The sequence below is a fragment of the Dromaius novaehollandiae genome, chromosome 10, assembly GCF_036370855.1.
Source record: "Dromaius novaehollandiae isolate bDroNov1 chromosome 10, bDroNov1.hap1, whole genome shotgun sequence".
NCBI lineage: Eukaryota > Metazoa > Chordata > Aves > Casuariiformes > Dromaiidae > Dromaius > Dromaius novaehollandiae.
This window is the reverse complement of record NC_088107.1, coordinates 12,725,813-12,745,229: the sequence shown is the minus strand read 5'-3', so window position 1 is coordinate 12,745,229 and position 19,417 is coordinate 12,725,813. Positions and strand designations below refer to the sequence as shown.

General features: G+C 37.4%; 1 protein-coding gene across 1 annotated transcript in view; it reads right to left on the bottom strand.

Moving 5' to 3' along the window:
- Positions 1–313: 313 nt before the first annotated feature.
- The window catches only part of CEP152 (centrosomal protein 152), a 35,007-nt gene continuing 15,903 nt past the window's right edge, over positions 314–19,417 (bottom strand). Inside the window, 18 exon segments of the mRNA XM_026097069.2 lie at positions 314–863; positions 866–1,813; positions 2,044–2,147; positions 3,155–3,311; positions 4,057–4,163; positions 4,258–4,339; positions 7,814–7,993; positions 9,414–9,585; positions 11,882–12,532; positions 13,568–13,699; positions 14,157–14,429; positions 15,061–15,252; positions 16,066–16,201; positions 16,350–16,478; positions 16,655–16,785; positions 16,908–17,021; positions 17,906–18,113; positions 19,158–19,309. Coding sequence (XP_025952854.2) covers positions 817–863; positions 866–1,813; positions 2,044–2,147; positions 3,155–3,311; positions 4,057–4,163; positions 4,258–4,339; positions 7,814–7,993; positions 9,414–9,585; positions 11,882–12,532; positions 13,568–13,699; positions 14,157–14,429; positions 15,061–15,252; positions 16,066–16,201; positions 16,350–16,478; positions 16,655–16,785; positions 16,908–17,021; positions 17,906–18,113; positions 19,158–19,309 — 3,915 coding nt within the window. The 3' untranslated portion in view covers positions 314–816.

The window sequence follows — 19,417 nt, the reverse complement described above, 5'->3', positions numbered from 1 at the left end:
AAAGCATCCCTAGAAATGAAATGCAATGCCAAAAGCAAGAGAGGGGAGGGGGAAGGAAAGAAAAAACAACAAAAAAACCCCCACACCCCCACTGTCTAAGTCTAACCTATGCATTTCAGTTCCCTACAAAACAGGAGCAGGCCTTCAAATGGAAGCTTGGTAAGCATCAAGAGAAACACGACTGCACCTTTAGTTAAATTGATTGTTTCTCCTATTTAAGGAACATTTGTAAAACTTGTTTTTTCTAAATTAAACCTTCTTCCTCCCAGTACGAGCTATTTTTTTCTATACCCAAGGGAAGACATACTTGAAATTTGATTATAATAATTTAATAAAAATATGCAAGTATTTATGCTTTTATTACAGGTATGCAGAGAGACTTAAAGGGGGTCTTTCAAAATGGACAAATCAACTAAAACAATTATTTCAAACAAACATCTCTCATGTACTGAGCTCTGGAGTTTTCATAACCGTTTTAAAAGATTACCACAAGCTACAGTAGCTTTGTTTTATATAAATAAACATTGTACTGCAAGCTAAACTTAAAATATAAAAATAGATTCTATTTAATAAACATATAATACACTATAAAAACAACTACAAAAGCCAAGACAAAAGTAAACAAAAGTCTGCATTAATATTAACTTTATAGCATTTCTTCATGTAACAGTCTGAAATTGTGTAACATTGATCAGGTTTTCCCCATTCCTCAAGCTTTTATTTAAATATACGATTTCACCCCCTCCACACACACACACCCCAAAAATGAGGAACTGCTGATATTAGTTTAAGTTAGAAAGTGGGCTATCAAAACCGCTATCTTCCTGAAAAGACTGGGGATCCCGCACCATTCTTTTCAAGTATTGGTTGCAGCATTTTCCTACATTTGAATTTGGTGATGCATTGAGCTGTGCAACAGCAGGATTTGATTTGTCAGAGTTCAGGAATGAAGTATGCTCTAGGTTCACTTTCAGATAGTCTTTACTGCAACCTCTTGTGCTGTTTTTTGTGCCAAGAATCTTGTCATTAGTAAGTTCTCTCCAAGAAGTACCAACATTTTCATCTGCAGAGGAAAATGACTTGATGTGAGGAATCTCTTCACAATACGCTATCTGTGCTTGGTCATTACCAGCTTTTTGTTTGGGATACAAGAGAGACGAATTGCCACTATCCAGATGCAGACTTCCATTCACAGAACTCCATTCACTGCAGCTTCCTTCATCCCTTTCAGGAGTTTCTTGAACATCAAAATCCTGAGTTCTTTTGGATGCGGTCTTCCAGTTTCCATACGGCTGGTTACATTTATCTTCTTTCAAGACTGTTCTTTCATTTTGGCTCTCAAGCACACAATGAGTTGGCCCAGAGATGGCAAGGCCATTCATACAGCTGGATGTATGCATAGCTCCTAACTTTACTTGAGAAGCAGATGGAGGGCTGTTCTGATGTGCTATATCGCTAGCTGCGCACAACAGTCCTTTGTCTGCATTTACGATGGGGCCATATTTTCCATCTTCATTTGGATAAAACTCTGACAGAGCATTCCTTGAAGCATCATGTAGGTTTTCAGAATTATTCCCATTCTGGATACTTGAAGTCACTCTTTCATGAAGCACATATTGTGTTTCAGTCTGCATTGCATCAAACTGCTGTCTCAAGTCATGCGGTACACATTTCTGAACAACTTTATCATTGGCTTTTTGGGTAATACTTTCAGCACATGATTTGCTTTCCATATGGTTTGGCCTAGTTTGAAGCATGAAATCTCTTTCTGAGTGCTCAACTCCAGTTGGCAGATCAGAATTTAATAGCAGAGCTAGGAGAAAAGGGAAGGAAACTGATTAATTGAAGGAAACATTAATTTTGGAAGAAAAATCAGTTTTCATAAAGAACTGTCAGTATTAGCATTATCAAAATAAGCAGCTCATGTCTACATTTCAGTTGGCAAGCTTACAAAAAACTATTATTTCACTGCCCATCTGTATTTTCAGTACTATATGCACTAAACCTTTAGGACAAGTAAGAGAACTACATAATCCAGCATACCTGAGCGGGTAGTTTTGCTTTGGGGTATGTGTTGAACAGGCGTTTCAAGTACTGTAGCCATTGTAGCGAGCTTGCTGGCAGCATTCATTATTTTCTTTTCAGCTCTGCCGAGAATCGCAGAACATTAAAGAAAAGTTTAGTTTAAGGTTAATTAGTTTTTCCTATGTCATTTCAGCTAAAGCCATCAATAACTAACAGCAGAATCCATACACTTTCTACATCAGCCACCATTTATTAACAGATCTATATTACAGAGAAAAGCAGAATTTGTTCTTTCTTCTCTGTTCCTTTGTTTTTAGGCAAAAGCCTACATACCATAAAGGTTTCTAATGTTCACTCTCAAATGCCCATTGTCCAAAACACTGTCCTTAACTTTTATTCCTATTTTACAGAAATAGACAAGGCTTACAGGATTCTATCTTGGAATATTCTACAAATCATTAGAAAACTGCCAAGTCGAAGGCACTGCACATCTAGAGGTGTTTCTTAATACAGACTGTTAAATAGGCATTAAAAAAAAATACAAGTGATCGGCTGCCATACACACATTCCAGAGAAAGATTTGTTAACAATCCAAAAACAGCCCTGCTTCTTCAATTAAGGCTCAGAAAGGTCAGACTACCTTGGCAAGTCTTCCAGTGAGACCGGGGACCACCAAAAACAAAAGCAGAATTAGTTTTAAGTATTTTATGTCTTCTTAATACTTTACACAAGCAGTGAAAAACAAATGCATTTTTACTACCTCAACCTTAAAAGATCACCTTCAAAGCAGTTTTCCTTTCAAAAATTAAGATGTACAACAGTTGCAAAACCCCAGTGCCTTTTTGTTTCAACCCTGCATTTTACTTGAAAGAAATATTAGGGAGAATGAAAGAACCCTAGAAAGACAGTATACCAGACTACTCAACAGTTCTCAGTCATGAAGCTCACTGGGAACCCCAAGCCAACCTACTGGGATACTTCTAAAGCAGACCAGCAAGGCTTCAGGTTAGACATGGTTTGTTCCAAGACGGGCTGAACCACTACTGGACAAACTCCACACTAAACTCAAAGTTTAATGCACTTCTTTCAAAAGCCATACTAATTCCCAGACAAATATAATTGAACTTACCCTTCGTGTTTCCCATTATCAGTAAGAAGCTGCTGAAGGCACGTCAAGTAATACTTGCGCATTTTCCGAGCAGTCTCTTGGCGCTCTCTTAAAACCTCCGCTTTAATCATTTCAGCCGCTCTCTCCTTACTTTCACGGATATAACAAAGCATATCCCCTATGCAAACACACTTCATTAGAACTGACTCCCTAAAGGGAAGAAGGAACTGGGACTGTCTAGCAGACTTGAAGCAAGGCAGCAAGGGCCCAGATTTACCAGCCAACATTCCTCCCAAATCCCTGCGCCTCGCGTTGCCTATTGGCTAAATGCCGTGCAGGACCCAGAGCCAGCCAGTTAAGTTCTTGTTTAATGTTTCACATTGGCTGTAATTGGCTCCTCAGCAGCATTTAGCCAATAGGCAACGCGAGGCGCAGGGATTTGGGAGGAATGTTGGTAAATCTGGGTCCAGGAATTCTTCGATGGCAGTACAGCTGGCACTTAGGGACCTGCTGCTGTCAAATAAGACCTAGCATTGGACTTAGTCCCCTCTCCTCTGCCAAAAGGCTGCTGACTAAAGCCCAGAAGGCCCAGAACACAGGATACAGTACAAGAGGAGAAATAGGTTTTCCCTCAGGATGAACTAAAGGGGTAGGCAGATTGTTGGAGAAACAAGATCAGTTCACAAAAAGACTTTACCATTTGAAAATACACAATATTGTACAAAGTAAGGATGGCGTAACAAGGCTTAAGTCATCACACGAAGCCTTGTACAAGATAATTCCATTTCTCACGTTTACTCTAGAAAGAAAGCAAATGTAACTCCTATACAACTTTGCTGTCAGATTCTTGTGTGATTTGGCAGAAGGAGGAAGAACTAAGTAAATTACTTTGCTCTCCTAGCCTTTTATACTTTAATACTTACTCTTAATCTTGCTCACAGCTTTAATATACTGAACACGCATTTCCTCCAGCCCTTTTACAGTGTCACAGGATGTGCAAGGTTTTGAGATGGCTCCCTCTGACAGGGACCTGAAAAGCACGCAAGTCATACAGCACAAGAAAGGCAGCTTTTCTTACGAAAAATCAACTCCCCCGCCTTTTTTTTTTTTTTTTTTTTAAATACCTTGGTGGTGTTCTCAGGTCTTTGAGTTTAATCTTCATCTCAGAGTTTTCCGCAATCAGAGCCTCTAGAGCCTTCTCATTTTCTAAAAAAACAAGTCAGGAACCATAACTCATTGTACTTCTCTAAATTCAAGTAGACTTCAACATAAGTTACTATATAGTAACTGCTATCTTTGGCGTAAAAATTCAGTATTACAAAGCATCAACAGCATGCACACAGCTGTTAGAGTGACAAGCATTTACAAATTGATCAGAACTCAATTCACTGAAGTATGAATACAAAATCGTCTAAGGAGTAAGTAATCTTAAAGCCTTTATATGTCATGACTGAGCCTGAGCTGGAGGTGAAACTTCAGATATATCAGGTGGTCATATGGGGGGGAGGGAGGGGAAATAGCACGTGTTGTTTTGACAAACACTGGAAAGAATGATTAGTTTGTGGGTTAGCAATTGTAGCTTCTTTGGGATGGAGAAAGATAAAATGTTTTTTTCTTAACAATCACAAGCTAATATTACAGAAAACGGTTAGACTTTCATGCTGAATTGTGCTCAATGCCTCTAAAACTATTTAAATATTATAATGAGTCAGCACAGAGAATGAGCAAACAATGGAGCCGACAAAAGGCCCCCAAAGCTTCGGACTTCGAGCCCATACCAAAGTCTGTTGACCATGAAGTACGGATAGTGTAATGACAGCAGCGTGTCATTTTCTAAAGTGGAAGTTAAAGATCTTGAAAATCCATTTACAAGCCATTTAATATGATCTAAGGAAATGATTATTTTTGAAAAGGGCATAGGTAATTACCGTAACTTGAAAAACTGACAGACAAACTTGGATACAACCATGAAATCTACAGCTGATTACTAGGTTCCTTATTTTAGTAAAGAAAAGCAATATGAACTGGTGTCAGTTTCTACCTATCCTTGGAAGACTAGGCTTGCTGGAGATACCACTAATGCACCCATCCACAGAAATTCTTTTGTGAACATAAGGGAGGGGGGAGGAGGGAAAAAAGCATCACCACAATCAAAGATGAGTGTGCCTTATTAAAGCAGAGTCTATTTGCTGGAAGAATCAGAGCTTTCATGGATAGAATATAGGAAAATAAAGGACAGTGCCCTGGGAAACAGACACAGTTAGGTTTTGCTTCCTTCTCTAGGATGATGTATGGAAAAAAACAAAAAGCAAGGAGCAATCTTGGAATACAGAGTGAAGAAATTCAACAGTTCCCAAGTCTGGAAAAAATCATGGCCTTCAATGATCCTCATTTATGGTTTGCATCTCATTTTTTAACATTTGACAATTGTATCCATGATGTTCTCAGTGACAGCAGTAGCCTCTGTTTTCATTAGCATATCTCTTATTATCCTTAATTTTTTGCTAGTGCTCAAGGAAGTTTACAAGCTATATGGTTTTGGACAAAAAGTTTAGAGAAATAATATTGTGCAGATCTGTGTCATTTACCCACCTGGCCTTGCTCATACAAGTCTGCTAGCTGGCAAGAATGTTTTCCTTACAACATATGGCTTTTACTGCTCCTTGCTGAGCATAAAATTTTTTAAAGCAGGCAAATGAGAATTTTCATATTTAAAAGAGAAAAACCCACACACCACAAACCAGTCTTTGGCACACAGGAGTACTTAGTCCCTTGGTATAACCTACTACTTGGCATCTGCTCTCTCCGAGCCAACCACTTGCCACATGTGTTTACAGTGTCCATGATTATCTTTCACCAAGGCAGGCCCAAACAACTCTATAGAGCTACTGACCCTCAGCAAGCAGTTGAGACCTCTCCTGAACGAGGATGTTCAGCAAGTCCAATTCCTGACATTCTCTAAGGAGAGCCTAAAAATGCCCTGAATACTACTGTGTACAGCTTCAACTGATTAAAACATGGCAGGGAGAATGATGCTCTTATTCGAATCACTAGCATGTTTTCCTTCAGAGAGAATGTCATTCTCTTTGTTCCAATGATTAAAACAAAGACCTCTACCGACTTACATATATCTGAATAAGGGGCAAAAGAGTTCCTCAGGTACCAACTGAAAGGGAACCCTATGCCACATGGTAAATTATGCCTCAAACAGGAAAGAAAAATGTTCTCAAGCAGAGGAACTAAGCAGAGCAGGCATTCTTTCTATAACTGCTCTCAGAAACCAACCTAGACAAAAAAAAAAGTTATCTTTGCTACCATGCAGAGACAGATGAATCAGCGAGACTTCCTCTGAGTAAACAGCCAAAATACAAGGCCCAGAAAGGGAGAGCTAAGAGAAGTAGTCACAGGTACTGAAAAGGGGTTTAATACAGAACAGTTATCCTTGTTATCTCAGTATCTACTATGGGTAGAGACTTTTAAAGAGATACATAAAGCAATACAGGATGGACTTTGCTATCCTGAAAGGATGAGAGAGACCAGATGCAAGAGCATCCATGATAAACACAAGTAGTGATATCAATTCAGATAATGCTCCAATTAACTAAACTGAGGACAAAGTCTGAGGGAGGTTTTTACCATCAGGCAGTATCAGTCTGTCCACAGAATTTGATACTGATGCCGAGTACCAAAAATAAGTGTTAGACAACAGAGAACATCACAGCAAAACACTACTATCCCAGAGCAGGACTGTGTGAGGACAAGCTATGAGACAGCTCTATAGTGCTCACAGATGCTCACACTCTATAGTCTGAAACCTTCCCAGTCTCTGGACTGTTTGTTAGAACTAGACTATCAGAGGGTATCACTCCTGAATCAGAAGCAGACTCCTACAGTAGAGGACTCTCAAGTCAGTTACTTTGCATTATCTTTTTCCATCAGAAATAGCTTCAGAAGAGCCTCATTTCTATACTATTGGTAGGATTCCCTGCTTTGAATGACCTTTCTGTAAACAGCCCAGGTATTTGCTGTCTATCATTGGGTGACATACCTGTCACATAGGAAGAAAGTCACACAGGAAGTTGCAAAGCAACACAAAAAGAATGTCTTGATTTAAAAGGCAATGAGACTACATAAGAACTACTTAAATCCTAGGTCAACATTAAAAAAGAGAAAAGAAAACAGAACAACTACAGCTTAAATACATTACTAACTGCAGGAAGATACAAGAAAACTGTGGACAATGGCTTAACAACACTGGTGCCAAGAGGAACTAAGTAGCATTTGGGGCCACTCTGCTCTTTATACTCCTACCATGGGGGGATGAGTATGTGCACAGTACCAGCACTGCCTCAAAAGGAGCCAGCTAAAGACCTCCCAGACTCTTTATATATATATATGATGTGTATAACCCTCACTGGCAATGGGATCCACATGTTCTTTGAATTTGTGTACATCTGCTATGTGTTCATTCTTCCTGTATTTTTTTTCTTATTACACACGTAAGTGTGATACATAATATTTAGAGCCAAGAGGTTTTTTTTTCCTATATGCATATTATTTTATACACACACACTCCCATTACATCCATTGAAAGCTATATGACAAGAGATGAAAGAGATTCCACACAGCCAACAAGGCAGAGCTCTTCAAAGATTTCTCTAGGTGAGTAACAATCCTTACCTTGGATTTGCTCTGCCTTCGCTTTGTGCTCCCTTACAGCAAGCTGAAGATGTTTGCAGGCTTTCTCCAACTTTCTTTTCAAATCCTGGCACACAGTCTCCTTTTTTTCAAGCTCTTGGCAGCAGCATTCAGAACAAAAATCTTCATGAGACCAAAGGTTCCTTTTCTTACATTTCTGATCTGCAACAGCAATTACTAAAAGTTATACATCACCCATGGGACCAAGAAGAATCAAACCCAACCTTACCATTTCCAGTGCTCTACTTATATATTCTTTCTTTCACTAGGAAAGCACACAGTGTATTAGTCCAGTTAAAAGAATCACAAGAGGCTGGATCCCAGTAACAGAATGTGCTACAGTATCTATCAGGTCTTTCAGCCCTCACAGCCTCAATACACTCATATTTGTGATGCTTTGAGTCTAGAGAGAGGTCTCAGCATAGACAGTGGTATGAGATTTGCACATTGAACTTTAACAAGCGCAAAACAGGGGCTTTTGGAATCATCTGCAGGAGAGATGTTCCCAGCTGCGAAGACTCACATGAGGCTGAGTCTAGTTAAGCTAAGAGATTTACAAAGACTGGGCTACTTCCAGGAGAGCAACGGCTGCTCTCTATAGCCAGGACAGGGAGCTCTAGAGACAGAAGAGCTGCATTGCTTGTATTGTTTTGTGTTTAATAGATGGTTTGTTATTTTGGTGTTGAAGGAACTCAAGCCACATTATAGGCATAAGGCCAAAAGACTCTCTTGGGTTTTGTTGCTTTATGTTTTTTTGGTTGCATAAGAACTCGAACTAAACAGAAAGCCCAAGAGAAATTTCTGTGCCTCCCAAGTCTTTCTCCAACTACGCTGTCTCCATAGTATGCATGATGGTTTGGGAAGATCTACGATGCTGTAAAGAAAAAGAAACAAACAAACAAACAAAAAAACCCCACACACCCCGCCACTCTAAGACATCCTGCAAATTCAGGTTTCCTAAAACAAAGTTCTTGATTAAAAGAATCTGAATAACTACTGTGCCAGGTGAAGATTAAAAGACATTGCCATGTCAAGAATTATGTGAAGGCAGAATTCTTCATCTTGTTTACAATGTTATTTGATCTTCAAAGCACTAGTTTAGTATCATCCATTTTTAAGGCACAGTTTAGATTATATCCTGCATATCACGCTCAACATGGGCTTGCTTACTAGCTGCCAAATATAGAGGGTATTACCATTCCTCTGTCCACAACCACCTAGGAGTATTTAAATCTACAGCAGATACTACAGCTATTCATTCCTGAAGAATAGCTTTAAAAAGCAGAAAGCTACCAATAATATTTATTAAGAGTAAAGCTCTTAAAGTCTAACATTAGATCACTAATGCTAGACCAGTACCATTTGTCATGCAGTTTGGGCATTTCTAATATAGTACAAGCTACTGCAGCATTAAACAACGTTAATGTGGGGAAAAACTACATCTTCCTCTGTCATCCATATATTCGCTAATTAAATGAGTGTGCATTAGAATCAATAAGTTATCAACTATTAAAGACCACTATTAACAAGCTTAACTGTATGATATATGATCTATCAATTTAAATCAAAACAAAATCAGTACCTTTATCTGTTTCAGTTTCCTGTGAAGGTGGCCGTCTTCTTAGCATTCTTTGTATTTCTACTTGGTGTCCAGCACTGTATACAGGTCTTGCCATGTCCCCAGTTTCTCCTTCACCACTTTGCACACAGGAGTATGTTTTTTCATTTACCTTACTCAGTAGCTCTTCGTATTTCTGCAATTGAAAACACTATTTGAAAACCCAATACATAGCCAAAAAAAAAAAAAGAATTCAACACTAACTTAATGTTAGGAATAAGAACGAGTCACCCCTAGTGGCCCAATTAGTTTTAGTAAGTGTATCTTAGGTTTAAAATCTGTCATAGAACTGTAGATAGCAGCTTGAATTGTGAGGGAAAGCTCTATTCTAACATGCAAAAGTTGTACCTAGTATAATTCACTGCAATAGTGGTACCTGGTTATCCTGAGAGTTTTACTTCAGAAGTGTCAATAACCCTTAACAGCACACAACTAAGCAGTGTCTTTAGAAAAAATAAGCAAGCTTCAACTATTCAAAGGCATATCCAACAGAAAAAGGGTTTGGACTCATTTAGCAAGTTTCTGCATAAACATGGCTAGTAGAGGGACAGGAAAGTCATCAAGAAAAATAATGTCACTTTTCTTTATGTTATGTTATGGTAGCATGAGCAAAGACATTAATAAGGATGCATATTAAGAGGAAGACTCTACCATGCACAGACTTCAAATGTGGTTCAAGCCAATCAGTGCTTTGAAGTTGCATATTAACAACGGTTTACCAAGAGGCATGCATATCTGTTGCAAAAGATGCATCAAGCTTAAGCAAGATTCTCTCAGATTCTCCTTTTTTTTAATCATGTAATTTATGATATAAAAAATATTTAAAAGACTAAATTCTGAACAGAAACTTGATACCACTAGGAAACTGGATAATAGTGTCATGAGAAATCATTTCATATTCATTTCCACCATTACCCCCCTGCCGCATTTTCTTGAAAAAGAAGACAATTTCTTTTTCTGTCCTATTTGTGGATAATTCCACAGCTGCTGAATGTTGGGTAGCAATGGCATTTCCGATGGGATGCTCCCCATAATCAAAAACTTACTGCAAGCATAAGCGTTGCAAAAGAGGAATTTGTCAAAACAACAGAAAAACAAAAGGAGCTTTTGGACAAAATTCTGCTCAGTCCTAAACTCCTCTAAAAGAGTAGCAGGACAGTTTTCCTCATTTGGGCCGGCACATAAAAAAGGATTTCTTAAACCACAAAGTTAAGTGAGATTATTATACCTGAGATAAAAAAATGGTCAACTATTTAGTTCCACTACAGATAATTTGCAAGAAGAATTAAGTGTTTTCACCTTTATTTATATCAGAAGGGGGAAAAAAAAAAAGAAGAAATGTGATCCACCATCACTACGCAATCACCTCAGTGGAATATTACAATCTGCTAAATTACTCCCAAAAAGGCTGCGAAGTCTTCCCACTAAATGGCCCAGCAGAGGTCACAGATACAAGAACCATCTACTGTGGATTACTGTTTGGCATGTTCATTTTAGCACCAATTACTTTAGTAAGATACACTCCAGGATAAATATCTTCACTAAATACTGGCATCAGCTCAAACCAAGGCTCTTAAGAACAATAAGGAACAGAAAATTAATGTCTAGTGAAGGCACAATGGTTGATACTTCATAAAGAGGATAATTAGCTGTGTAGATGGACTAATCATCAGGGCCAGAACTTCACAGTGATTTTATATTAGTGTAATTTTACTGACTCCAAAGGAATTGACTGAGATCACAATCTGAAGATGAAATGTTATTTCCCTATTTTATCTCTAGGCTGCAAGCCAGAGAGCTCCAGCTATGTTTATTTATCATTTATTTTGTGTGCTGTTGCAATTAGGAAAACAATGTTGTGTTTTACTTTGGCTCTAAGAAAATTCACGTTGATATCAATAACATGCTGTTTCTACATACTCTGCAGAGTGAGGTGATATACCACGTTTTGGGGATTCTTTCTTTAAAAGACTGTCAGGAACTTATCAGTAGGTTACAGCAAACCTATTTTAAAAGGGTAAGTGCCTAATACTTGCTAAATACACAGATGATGTGAACAATTTAACACACAAATGTGTATAGACCAAAATCCTTACCACACAACTTGAGTAAATATTTCAGTTTGTCACTTGTGTACAGCTTGATGTGTGTGGTGGGGGAATATTTGGAGATAACTCAAAAGCTCAGTAAGCATGGTTTTCTGTCACTTCCATCATAAACTTCTGGAAATAATCTGTTTTAGACTAGATTTTTCTGCTTTTAGAAGTTTTCTCCTTTTACAGTTCTAAAGGACTGGTATTAATAAACTCAAATGTAGGACTGATTCTCAGGATCACATGAGTATTTTTAATTAGGGGAAAATAACATGGAGTTGAACTGTCATTTCCCAAATCTCTCTTCTGGTTGGTAATTATAATTTACAGAAACATTACCTCTTTCCATTCTTGCTCAGCCTTTTCCAGGGCTGTGGAAACTGTGCTTCTGTAAGCCTTCTGTAGGCAAGCCTTTAGTTTCTCTTTACATTGATGATTTAATTGAACAGGAGTACTGAAACACTTATCCTTCCAAGAAGGCTCATTATTTGTGCAGTTGACTAGTTCTTCATGGATTTCTCTTAACAAGCACTCAAGTTCAAACAGCATCCTCTCTTCATATCGATTAATTTCATCCTGAAGTCTCTTTGTTTGCTCAGCCTCCCATTCTCGCTGCTTTTGGTCTAGTAACATCTTTATTTCTGCCTCTTTCTGAATAGAGAAGTCATTTTTCTGCTTTACAAGATCTTCCTTTGCTGTTGCAAGTACCTCTTTAATTTTGTTTCTATGATCATCTAAAAATGAACGGTAGTCTCTTTCATTTTGCTCTTGGATCTGGAGAATTTCTTCTTGCTTTTCTTTGTTCCAGTGAGCACGGGCTTTTGCTACTTCTGCTTTGATAGTTGCAGGGATTTCTTCTTTCTTTAGTTCCAATTCCTTTCTGAGAGAAAGTACCTTTTCTTCAAGTTCTTTCATTCGTGGTCCGGATTTCTCTGTATTCTCAAATTCTTTCTTCCATTTCTCTTCAGCAGCTGAGAGAACTAGAGCTAACTAGTGAATATAACAGGGACAGCTCATTAACAAATACACAATTCATTTTAAAGCATGATGCACTACACAATGAACTGCATCAAGACCCAAGAAACAGCTGAATACCACCAGCATATATTAAACCATTTGATATGTTGTTCCCTTACATTTCATTGTACTGTTGAGTAAGATAAGCCCAGCAGCCTTCCCCACACACCCCATCACCCCCTGCAGCGTAACTTAATATAGAGACTATAAAACTGGAAGTGGTCATTCATTCAAGGCCACAAAATTCTTTCAGCCAAAAGAGACTTCAGCTTCTTATGGAGATCCTGGAGGATCATTCCTCTTCCATCACATTGATGCGGGGCACCAATATTTTTGGCAAAGAATGAGCGTTTATCTGGTCACAATGGTATAAACGATCAAGTTGGCCCTGCTTGGAAGGCAGAGGTGAAGGGTAGCTTGAATCATAACCGCCAGGTGTCTCTTCCAACTTAAGTTATTCTGTGATTCTATGACTGACATGAAGCAATCTGATCAGAAGACTAAGCATGTCCCCTTTAAAGAACAAAATGCACATGTTCTTGTTAGCAGACTTGCTTGTAATTATCTGACAAAAAGGCCACAGAATATCAATATCCTTCCTTAGATGTTGACAACCTGGACAGAACATTCCATTAGTTTATATAAGGGATAGTTATAACCTCTCCACTCAATGACTCCTATTAGTTTTATCTCACATTATATTTTTCTTACCTACTCAACTATAAACCTACTTGGCTCTGGATTACCCACTGATTCACTCTGCAGAGATTATACTTTTATTATTTCTCTCTCTCAAATAGTCGATCATTAGCAATCTTTCAGAAGTGATTTTCAAGTTATTTCATAAAAGACAATCCTACAGGCAAAAAAGCCTCAATGCCAAAGGACACGAGAAATACGCCTCCTTAACAATTCTCCACTTACGTTCGTAAGTGTCCTCTGGTTGTGTGTAAGATTTAGAAGACCGAACAGTTTAGCAATACATATAACACAAGTATTTTGCGCTACCTGCTTTGCTGCAGTCTCTCTGTGTTCCCTTTCCCATTTTTCTTGTTCTGCCTTTAGATTTGTTTTATACTCTTTGAGGTCTGTTAATTCTTGTAGCCACCTGACACGAGCTTGGGTTAAAGCTGCATCTACCTATAAACAGGGAATAGAAGCTACTTCAATCACCACCACTGAAAACAATTTCATTACTACTTATACATAGTAGTGAAAGAAGAAAAGAATTCAGCTTGAATTGACTATTTTTATAGAAGTTAAAAATAAGGCTTGCTGCATCTGCTGCATTTCTTGTTTGCATCTACCAAAATGAGGACAGTACTAAGCATGTTTTCCTTAATAAAATGGTATAAGCCGTAAGTTAGTTTTGCTCAGTTTGTTCAAAATTCCTGCAAAACTTCAACTGTGTAAGGTGTGAAAAATTAATAGATAGCAAAACACATGCTTATAGGCTACTGCTTCTTCAGGAGATCATGAGTACAAGTTACTCAGGAATAGCTAAGGTGACAGTGCCTAAAACATATTTAGACCTGTTCTGCACATTTGCACATGTCAGTTCTACAGGCTCCACGCAGATAGAACAGTTATTTGTTACCTGGCTGGCAAGATTTTTATGGTATTTATTTTCCAGTTCTATTTCAAGCTCTTTTAAGGCCTCTTCAGAGGCCATCTTTTCTTTCAATGCCTTCTGGAGCTGCAGTTTCTGGTCCTCAACAATCCTTGCTAATTCTTTAGATGAAGTTTCGTCCATAACTGTTACTTGGTCAGTTTGGCTGCTGAAGTTATTATATTCAACTAAAATTCTTCTCGTTTCTTCCAGTCTACTTTGCCATTCTCCTTCTATTTTTGTAATGACTTGTTCTTTATTCTATGGAAGAAAATACACACACACACACTTTTTTTTTTTTTTTTTTTTTTTAGAAATCTCCCCCATGTCTAAATAACTAAAACTTCCCCATCATCTAACAAAATCCATACTGAAGAAACTCAGTTTACACCAATAAGCCTGACAGAAGAGCAAAACCACATTCAGAAGGCAGTGTGTTTCTTCCATCCAAGCCAGACATCTACATTTCTGAAGAACAATAAAATTTAACTGTGAGACACTTCTTACTAGATCCTTTTATACTTGGTCCTTCCTTCCCCCAATGACACTTCTGACTATACACTTGGTAAAGAATGAATGCTTTTGTTTCTCTACACCACAGCTTTAACCAATGGGATGGGAGATACACAAAGGAGTTTTATATGACCCCCGAAAGAAAAATAGAAAGCGTAACCATTCACTCAGACACTAAGTCAAAACACTTCAGCAGGTTATTAGCTATGATTATAAGACATCCCTACAGTGTGCGCAATACCTATTGACTTCAGAGGCTCCTAAGGATCTCTCATTTTAACAACTATTTTAAATGGCAGAATAACAATTTAAGTGCATCTATATACAAGTTTTCCTTCTGAAAAAAGTAACTTCGAACCCCCCAGTATAAGCTCCACACCTCTTTCTCTTCTTTCTGCCAGTGGACTTTGGCTAATGCAACTTCCTTTTCAACCTGCTGTTTAATATTAATTTCTTTGTCTTTCATCCATTGGTTCTTTGCTGCTACAATAGAATTGTTGCACTTCTCTTCAAGCTCAGTCCTGAGATGGTTAAGTGAGTCTTCTTTCTCTTCTAGTAGTTGTTTCTTAAGCTAGACAAAAAAAAAAGAAGAAACAAAAGAAAAAGCCCACAAAGCATACAAGGAACATCAGTTTGGACTCACTTCTATAACAGTATTCATTTCCCCAAGGCATAGCAAACTGTTCTGGAACAAAGCGATTAGAATGCATGAAGATATTTGATCAACTCCCTAGGGCCTGTGAACTGATCTTACCAATGACATCTATACAAGAGGTTTAGTTCTCCTAAGAGGTGTTTTAAGGCATGATATCTGAACTACTTGGAGTGAGTTACTCCAAAAGAAATTTTCTTAGTCAGCATCTTTACTTCCAGCATATTTTAAGCTGCACATCTTTACTGTACTTTCTTAGCAAGACAGCTGACCTATTTAAGTCATTTCACACTGATATCTTTGGAAAAGCAAAGCAAGTTTTTAAATCAATGCAGTAAATTAAATTTATTATTAAATAATATTTTCAGTTTAGAGCTTTCAATAATGAGATAACAACATCTATGGTCACTAAGTGCTTTTCTGAAGAAGTCTCACAAATGTGAGAATTCACATTGCTGACTCAGCCCTGTAAAGAGTCATAGTTACGACCTAAAAACATCACTATGTGAAAATTAGTAGCTATTGGGAGGGGTTACTTCTCTATTTTAAACTATAGGACATAGCACCAGCTTAAATCAATGACCAACAGGCCATACTTGTTTAAATATCTGATATAACTGCATAGCTTCCAAATGTCTTCCCAAAACAATTATTAAATTAAATGTTTTTCTGGATATATTTTAAAAAGAAACAGTCTGAAATGATACAATTTAGAGGTATTTTCATTAGTACCTTCTCTTCTCTCAGCTGCCGCTCTTCCTCAAATTTCTGCCTTAAAGTAGCTTCCAAGGTGTCCTTCTCACCACAGACAGCTATATAACATTCTTTCACTGCAGTCATCTCTCTGTTCAGTTCCTCTATGTCAGCCCTTCAGATCACATTTTATTTATTATCAATTATTTAGTCTTTACATTCAGAGGACAGCAAGCTTTTTGTAGAAAAGTGTAACTAGCATCGACTGCTAGATAGGAAGTGCAAAAGTTTCAGTAAAAGAGGAGAAACCAAAGAAGCCTTACTTGAACTGTGATATTGTCTCTTCGTAAGTTTGAATAAGCTGCTGTTTTTCTGCAGCATATCTCTCCATGAGGTCTTTCTCAAACTGGGCTTTTGTATCCTCATGATGTTGCTGATACATTCTTTCACACCTATGATTTGGAGAGAGGAAAATACTACTTGGGTTTTCTTTTTAATAAGTTTTTTTTTTTCTTTTTAAGTAAAACTACAGTTTTAATGCTGCCCTCCTTACAGATAGCTGGTGCAAAAAGACACACACACAGGACAAAAGTTAGCAAATGGAACTAAACAGAGTTCACAGGCTTACCTGTCAATGGCTTCTTGTTTATCCTCATCAAAATCTTGAATCATCTGTCTCATCTGATAACAGAGGTCTTGATTTGAATTTTTCAGTTTTTCCTCATTTGATTTCAGTTCTTCAATAGTCAGAGTATGGCTCTGGACAAAGGTCAAATAATAGAAGGGTTTTAAGGAAACTTAACTGCAGATTTTGGCACAATTTTATTGGTCAATTTTATTTACTTATTTTTTTAAAGGAATATACAGCATTTCAATCTCACCTCAACTTCTTGCATCAAAGTTTCATTAGCCTTTCTGAGTCTCAGAACCTCCTCCTTAAGATTTTCAGAAACAGATGGACTATCCACCAAAGTATCATTCAGATTTTTCACAGGCTAAAACAAAACAGAATTAAAATGAGATCTTTCAAGGTATACTTGCTTTAGAAGTTGATGCTTTAAAAAAAGGTTACAATTGTTGAACAAGTATTTTACTTATAAAAGAAAGAAGGAAATGATTGCAGTACAAAGTATACAAACAGTATCACTGTTATTCTGGATGAATTCTTGAAATACATAGAATTTTGAAGTTTCAAAGAAGCGCACACTCAATATCCAGTTTGCAAGCTGAATGGCAGCTACCGTCCAGTTGAGAGCATACTTTTTAAGCATATTCTTTTCCTATCCCACATCGAAGTCACAATTTACAGATTACAAGAGCAGACATTACAAGTTTGTCCAAGTTATAGAGGCACGTTAAAATATTAGGGTGAAGAGGGATGCAATATGGAGGAGATTCTTCAGTGATCCAATTACATAATGAAATCATCAGAAGGTAATTTGTTTGGTGTTCCATGTTCAAACGAATTCTATCACCTTTCTCACAGAAATTATGAGGTCTTTGACTAAACGAGGCTTATCTTCCCCAATAGAATAGAGTTCTGACCAAAAAAAAAAAAGCGCACAGAGTGGCCATTAATGGCTATCACGCAAGCCCTCATATCAGAGCACACCTAATAAGGGAGATGCTACCCAAGTTCTGAGATTTCTTCAGGTTCTCTTCTTCATTGAGGATACAGAACAAGGTATCACCAAAATGGCAAAATTGTCCTTCAGATCAAACACAAATTTACTTAATTGCAATAAATACACAGCTTCAAGTAAATTCTTTGGTCTGTTTTCATACAAGATTTAAATGTTGGTTTGGTTCAGTTAAATCCAGTGCACTTCCACAAGTACCTTTAAAAAAAATAAATAAATAAAAAGTTGAAAGAACAAACCTCTGAGGCTTTTGATGCTTTTTCTGCTTTCAGCAACTGCTTGAATTCCTCTAATGCCTTCTGGCAATCTGTAAGGTCATTTTGTAATTGAATAATCTGGTTTCTCTTCATTTTATTACTGCTTAATAAGCGTTCCAGTTCAGCTTTTAATTCTATGATAATTTCATCTTTAGAAAGTTCTTTATCCGGGTCTCTATTTTGTATTGCACTAGTAGGAAAGACACAACCAGTTCTGTTTTATAAAAAGCAAATAACAAAATAACCTACACACAGAGATATCTGAAAGGTAGTTGTAGCAAAAGAGCAACTAAAGCTACCAGCAAAACAGTGGTTCAAGTATAAGAGATAGGAGTAAAAAGAATGAGAGAAATGAACACAGAAGTTGCATGCTTTATCATGCTGTAATTAATATATAAAAGAGTATTTTTTCATTCTGCTATTTCCGTAAAATATTTGCTCTTATATTACGTGAGGTGTTTTGAAACAACTCTTGATTGGTTGTATTAAAAGACAGCTTTAGAATTAAGTAACTAAGTGGAATCATTTGAGCAAAAAGATATCCACACATATATCCACACAATCAACATGAAGACCATGCATTTCTACGGGCAAAGAAGATATGGTTGCCTTTTACTGAAACATTAAGTTGCTGCCCACATACAAATTGAGTGTGCAAGCACATTACTATAGTCTCTCCTACACATTCCAGATTTTACCCATATGGAGTAAGCTACAGTTAAGCAGGGTTTAAGTTTTCTGGAACATAAGCAAATCTCCCATGCCATATGACACTGTTTTAGGCATAGTAAGAGAAATTCCTCATAACTTTGTTGCACCTGTGAAGTGCTTTCTACCTTACTCTGGTGGTAATTGATACAAAAGCTTTATTAGAGGTTTTGGGTTTTAGAGCAAACTTTCAGCTTACAGTAAAAATACTTATCTACTTCATTTTACAATACCCCCCTCCCTCCAAAACACCACCAAAAGGACAACAAGTCTCACACCCAAGGAAAAGCAATACTGGCGCTATAAAGCTTGAAGATTTGTTAACCAGCAATTAGGCATCCAAATTACGGGATTAATTCAGTTTCCAGTTTCCCAGTTCCCCTAAAAATATATATTTCAAATATTTGCAAGTAATTACATACTGATCCTATAAAACTATCTTTTATTAACAAATCAGGTATTATGGATTACTTGTATAACTCCTTGGGGGCTTTATATTTTGCTTTGAATAAGAATCACTCAATACCTGTAGAACCTTGATTTTTTCCAGTTGATTTTTTTAATTCCCATATCTACATAAGATTCACTCAGCTCTCCACCTGCATCGTTCAGAAATACTCCAAGCTTGGCAGCAGATTCATACAAAGTTATTTCTTCCTTCAGTTCCATTAATTCTTCCTTAAAGGAAGAAACAGAAATGAGTTACATTGAGCATAGAAACTCCAAGCAAACAAATCAGGCCTAATGATGCCTCTTCCTAAAAAACAGATATATAGTGCTCTTATT